Source organism: Camelina sativa, chromosome 19 (assembly GCF_000633955.1).
Source record: "Camelina sativa cultivar DH55 chromosome 19, Cs, whole genome shotgun sequence".
NCBI lineage: Eukaryota > Viridiplantae > Streptophyta > Magnoliopsida > Brassicales > Brassicaceae > Camelina > Camelina sativa.
This window is the reverse complement of record NC_025703.1, coordinates 13149631-13156358: the sequence shown is the minus strand read 5'-3', so window position 1 is coordinate 13156358 and position 6728 is coordinate 13149631. Positions and strand designations below refer to the sequence as shown.

General features: G+C 46.1%; 1 protein-coding gene across 1 annotated transcript; it reads left to right on the top strand.

Annotated features, from left to right (window-relative positions):
• Nucleotides 680-1343, top strand: LOC109130982. Its single transcript, XM_019241244.1, has one exon. It carries the CDS (start codon nt 781-783, stop codon nt 1027-1029), a length of 249 nt encoding a protein of 82 aa, XP_019096789.1. The 5' UTR covers nt 680-780; the 3' UTR covers nt 1030-1343.

Here is a 6728-nt window from a genome sequence, read left to right as displayed (position 1 = left end):
TGAGGATGGACTTCATGTTAGTGAAATTTTAGATAGAATGTAGATCATTTTTTTATATAGATTTTAACAATATTTATGGAATTCTCCTATATTGATTAGATGCCAAAAAAAAATAAAAATTTATATACATATATCTTGTTTGCCAAACATTCTTCTTCTCTAAACAAGTTTAGGAGCTTGAGATAAGAAAAAGATCAACGAAGTCGGAAGCAGTTCTAAAACTACACTTCCTCGAAACTACTCATCAAGCCACCTTTACCCAAAAAAAAACTTTGAACAACTTTGAAGCAACTAAGCTTCTCATCCGTAGATGTTGACCAAAAAATACTAAATTATTTCGAAAACATTTACTCCAAGTTCTTAATAGATATTTCTTGTAAACAAAGTAGACCGATGTTATGCTCAAGCTCTTACAGACTAACAAATTGACCATGCCTAACTTTTTGTTTTTCTTTTATGATCGGTTTAAACAAATTTAAAAATTGGGTCTATGAAGAAATATGCATTTTTCGTAAAACACTATATACAACAAGTCAACATTCAAGATCTCTCGACAAGATAATATTCAACAAAATTCAACAAATAAGAAAGACAAAAAAATCGTTGTTATTTCAAAAAATTTCCTCTATATAATACAACAATCGCGCACCACAAAACTCATCAGTACACAACTATAAATTCAGCTTCTATTTTTTCACAAGAGTAAAACAATTAAAACAAGAAAAAAGTTCCATTTTATTCATCCATTTATTTATTCCATTTTACTTCTACATAAGTAATATGCAAAAATCTGTTGCATTGATACTCTCGTTAAACTTTCTTCTACTAATGGTGTTACACGTTCCGACAAACGAAGCTTTTAGGCTTTTACCAAAAGAGCGTCTTGGCAATTTACAGTTTTTACAAAGAGGTGAAGTCACTCCTTCCAATCCTTCTAGCTGCACAAATATCCCCGGCGGCCACGGTTCGCCATGCCCTGTCCAAGAAGAACGTCATTTTGCTGGTCGCGCCTCAGTGCTACGACAATGACGAATTTACCCACATCACACAACCATGCTCACGGTCACATCTCCTCGTAATTTAGTGATTAAGTGACGACTTACTATTGTTAGTAAACCAAACTCCCACGCTCTCTCCCCTATTTTGTTTACTTTGTTATTTTTTTTAATTGAATATTCATTTTTTAAATCTTTAAATTGTAAGTACAAATGTTAATTTGATTGTGGTTAGATTGGGAGAATAAGAGAAATTTCACATTCTTTTGATTAACTTTTAGAATTTTACTTTTTATTGTGTAAAATCAATGGAATGAATAATGTCATATCTATATTTCTTGATGTTAATGAAGATGGAATCGTGATTATCCCTAACAAAAAAGGATGGAATCTTTTAAAAAGTGAGAAATTTATATATGATGAGTAAATTTCGGTTTAGCTCAGCAGTCAACACTAACGCATCTTGGTACTTTGGTTCCCAAGGAATAGTAGATGATACGTACTTATATACACTTTTCATGTTTCACTCATACATAGTTTAAGCTCTAGTGGCCTTCTTCGATTTAGCTATATTTCGTCCTAGCTTAATTGAAAACAGATATATGGGGATGGGTTATCCCACGCTATATATTCCAAGTTAAAAACATATTTTAAACAAGAGAAATAAACGTTATAATTAAAGTGATTTTAGACTTAGACAAGTTATATTATGTATTAAAACTTTTAATTTCTCCATGTAAGAGATCGAATAGCAGAAGCTATAACAAGCTCGAAATCTCCAGGATATGCATCCTGATTGTTGGATATGGGCTACGCCCAATATGTCACTCGGCCCAACGAGACTCATTAGTTGTATTCTCGGCTCGATGAGATTGGAAGCAAGTCATTAATTCCCGCAAAAGGGCAATCTCGGGAATTCATGAAGGGAACCCTAGACTCCCCTAAGTCAACAGTCTCCTATAAAAGGAGAAAGCATTTATTGGGATCATCATCCTGACCCGCGGACAATACCCACAGAGCAATACTTTGCATCGAAAACTGCTATTATCTTTCGTCTAATTCGTCTTGTTTTCAGTTCGTCATTTTAAGCTTACTAGTTCGTCTGTGAACTAACAAGCTCTAATTCGACTTGTTTAAGTGAAGATCTCACGTTTTCCCCGATTAATAAAGAACTTGCTCGCTCTTTCCCACTAAACTTTATTTGTTTAAACTGTATAATCCCCGGTACAAACAATTGGCGCCCACCGTGGGGCAAGAGTAAAGCGTTTCTTTTGACGAATCAAAACCGACGATCCTCACTTCTTCGAAGTCTCAAAAGTCATGACGAACCCCAGCGAAAACTTCAACGAAGCAACGGAGCAGCCAACGGGGCAGCGATGGGGGCGAACAAGAACACGAACTGTCCCCCCGCCGAGCTCCCTGCCGAACTCCCTGCCAAGCCCAACCGAAGGCTCCTTGCCGAGCCCAGTCGAAGGCCCACTGCCGAGCACAGTCTCTCTGCCGGCGCCTGACGCGTCCTCCGAGCCTCCCGTAGCTGCACACGCCGAAGCCGGACCTGCCGCAGACCAGCTGGTTACCAACGCCGCTGCTCTCTTCACCGCCGCTCTCACCAACGCTACCACTCTCCCCAGCGCCACTCTCCCCTTACCTGTACAAAGAAACAGACTCGACGATATGATGCAGGTCATTCTCGGTCGTCTTGATGGCCAGGAAACACGAACGAACGAACGGCTCGAGGCCATCGCAGCCGCACAAGAGGCCTCGCAGAACCAAATCAGCAAGCTCCAACGAAGGAGGGGCGAGCGCCGAAACGACAGCAGTCCTGCCGGCGAGAACGAGAATCCTCCCCCAGCGCAACCTTCTGTGGAGGACCGATACGACGGCCACAGACGCCGCCCGACGTCCATTATCGTAGGATCCGTTGATCGACGCAGTAGAGAGGAGCCAAATGAGGAGCTGCGAGACGGCCATGACCAAAGAAGCGGTAGCCCGCCGACTCCGACACTGCCGATCCAACAGCCCGAAGCCGATCTCAAGGACGAAACCATACAACGCCTAGAGGCGATGGTCCACGAACTCTCTTCCAGAGTCCATCGAGCCACGAGCTCTGCTCCCAACCTCGATCGAGTGCGCGAAGAAGTCCAGCGCTCACCGTTCACGGCACGAATCTCCCGCATTCAAGTCCGCTACGTAAACAAGTTCAAGTTCACCCTGTACAACGGATTAGACGATCCAAAACCATTTTTGACGTCAATGAGTTTTGCAATCAGCCGAGCTCACTTCAGTGACGAAGAGTACGAAGCTGGCTGCTACCAGCTATTCGTTGAGAATTTAGCCCATGAGGCTCTAGGGTGGTTCTCCCGGCTCCCGCCAAACTCGATAGGGAGCTATCACGAGCTTACCACCACCTTTCTCCAACATCACTCTACATTCATGATTCGAGGCGCGTCGAACGCCGATCTCTGGAACATTTTCCAGCGAAACGACGAATCTCTCTGAGACTTCATGGAGAGGTTTAAAAGAATCGTCTCGAAGCTCTCGATTGCCGACGACACAGCAATATCGGCACTCTGAAATGCTCTCGCTCACGGCTCCCGATTTAGGGAAGACATAATAATACACGAGCCCCTGACTCTGGATGACGCACTACACCGTGCTAACAGATACATAGAGTTAGACGAAGAGAAGGCATCAAGGACAAACCGTCCAGAACTCCTGGCCCCCAAATCGTCCAAAGGAAAAGAGAAGGCACAAGACGAGCATCACGAGCCTCGTCAACACTTTGACAAAGAATACGCCGATAAGTTGGGTAAAGGAAAGAAAGTCCAAACGTTTGCAGTTAGTAAATAAGATCCCAAGGCATCTTCATCGAGGCCCTGGAGTAACAAGTGGGTCCGAGACCCATCAGGAAAGGGTGGCAACAAATATTGCGAATACTACAAGCGAGCAGGACACTCAACAGAAGAGTGCCGCACCCTCTAACAAATATTGCTCGACAAATTTAAAGAAGGCCAAATTGACGTCGATCTCGAGCGACGACAAATAGCCGTTCACAGGGATAACCATTTCTTCAATCCTGAGAACGAAAACCCAAGCAAGCAATATAATACCGCCCCCGCACCACAACCGAGACCCGAAACTCTACCTCCGCCCCCACCAACCCATAAAAGGAATTCCGAGCGAACTGAGGATGCCAACGCTCCGGCTCCACGCCGAAGAATAAACATGATCATGGGTGGTCTGGCGACTTGCCGCGACTCGGTCCGTTCTATCAAAGCTTATCGACGGGGACTAGAGGCCAAGCGAGGATGGTTAGCTCAAAGCACGCCACCTACTACAAACTCCGATCCAATCGTGTTCACAGAAGCCGACGCATCAGGTCTAACTCGACCCCATAACGACCCACTGGTGGTCGAGATAGAGATTGGCGAAAGCATGGTTACCAAAATCTTGATCGACACAGGTAGTTCGGTAAACGTCATTTTCAAAGACGTGCTCATTCAAATGGAAATCGACTTGCGGACCACCGAGCACGATGTTCAACCTCTCACCGGATTCGACGGCGATACGGTAATGACGGAAGGTATGATCATGCTGCCAGTCTATGTGGGCGGGACGATGCATTGCATCAACTTTGCTATCGTCGACAAGCCGATCGTATACAACGTCATCCTCGGCACTCCTTGGCTGCATAAGATGAAGGCCGTGGCGTCAACTTACCACCAGTGCGTAAAGTTCCCAACTCCTAGAGGAATATTTACACTACAAGGAGACCCACTGGTAGCACGAACCTGCTTCATCATTGAGCGTCAACAACGCCACGCCCGGACATTCACCGTTTTGGACTCAGCCGAGCGCCCAGACAGTCGTGTTCGCCCTAACTCTGAATCAATCGTCCAAGTAAACATTGATTCTTTCGATGCAACTCGATGCGTGGGAATCGGGGCCGACCTACCACAACCAATCAAGGACGAGCTCGTAAAGTTCCTATGCCAGAACGCATCGACCTTTGCATGGAGCATGAACAGTATGACCGGCATCGACCCAAACATAACCTGCCACGAGCTCAATGTGGACTCGACGTTCAAACCGATCAAACAAAGGCGTCGAAAACTCGGGCTAGAGCGTACCGCCGCCGTTAACGAGGAGGTCAAGAAATTACTCGAGGCTGGATCTATCCGTGAGGTTAAGTATCCTGACTGGCTGAGCAATCCCGTAGTGGTGAAGAAAAAGAACGGCAAGTGGCAAGTGTGTGTCGATTTTACCGATCTCAACAAGGCATGTCCAAAGGATAGCTTTCCCCTGCCGCGCATTGACCAACTAGTAGAGGCGACCGCGGGGAACGAGCTCTTGTCGTTCATGGATGCGTACTCAGGATACAACCAAATTATGATGCACAAGAACGATCAGGAGAAAACGGCCTTCATCACGGATCAGGGAACTTACTGTTACAAGGTTATGCCATTCGGCCTCAAGAACGCTGGTGCAACCTATCAGCGCCTCGTCAACCGCATGTTTGCCGAGCAGCTCGGACGAACCATGGAAGTTTACATCGATGATATGCTGGTCAAGTCAACCCAGGCCGTTGATCACGTCTTGCATCTCGCTCAGTGTTTTGAAGTGCTAAACCGATACAATATGAAGCTGAACCCAACCAAGTGTTCGTTCGGCGTGACTTCTGGAGAATTCTTAGGATACCTCGTCACGAAGAGAGGTATCGAAGCTAACCTGAAACAAATTTCGGTGCTCACCAACCTTCCATCTCCACGCAGCACCCGAGAAGTTCAGCGCCTCACCGGGCGGATTGCTGCTCTGAACAGATTTATTTCACGCTCTACCGATAAGTGTCTACCTTTCTACTAGTTGCTTCGTAGCAACAAAAAGTTCGAATGGGATGATAAGTGCGAGTCTGCTTTCCAAGAACTCAAGCACTACCTAGCTACTCCCCCTGTCCTAGCAAAGCCCGATCAGGGCGAAACTCTATATCTGTACATCGCTGTCTCCGGTTCGGCGGTCAGTGGCGTACTAATCAAGGAGGACAGAGGAGAACAACACCCAATCTTCTATGTGAGTAAAAGCTTAGACGGAGCCGAGCTCCGATATCCCACGTTGGAAAAACTCGCTTACGCTGTAGTTATTTCGGCCAGGAAGCTTCGACCGTATTTTCAATCCCACACTGTTGAAGTCTTAACATGAGACTTTCAGCGATCGAGTCTCGAAAAAGCAAAGAACAGAGGACAGCGACCCCGTACTCACGCTATTCGTCATTGAACCACCGGCAAATGTGATACCTGTGGAGTGCTCGGCCGAACAAGGATCCGCAACCAGCGAAGAAGGACGAACTTCGTCGTCTCAGGAACAATCGTCACCATCTCACGAACGAGCGTCATCATCGCACGCCTAACCCAATCCCGAACTTCACGAGCGACCACACGATTGGCAAGAAAAAATCCGTTGTTTTATCGCTGACGGCATTGTCCCTTCGGACAAGTGGGAGGCCCGGCGCCTTCAAACTTGCTGCGCGCATTACACACTTCTCGATGGCAACGTCTTTCGTTGGACAGCATCTGGTACACTTTTGACTTGCGTCGGTCCCGAAGAAATCGACGATGTAATGAGAGAGGTTCATGAAGGTTCCGGCGGTAATCACTCAGGAGGTCGTGCGCTCGCACAACGCATACGCAATAATGATCATTATTGGCCAACCATGAACGACGACTGCGACAAGTTCGT

Excerpts from the sequence above, each read along its gene's own strand:
- LOC109130982 (XM_019241244.1), top strand. The coding sequence starts at position 781 with ATGCAAAAATCTGTTGCATTGATACTCTCGTTAAACTTTCTTCTACTA.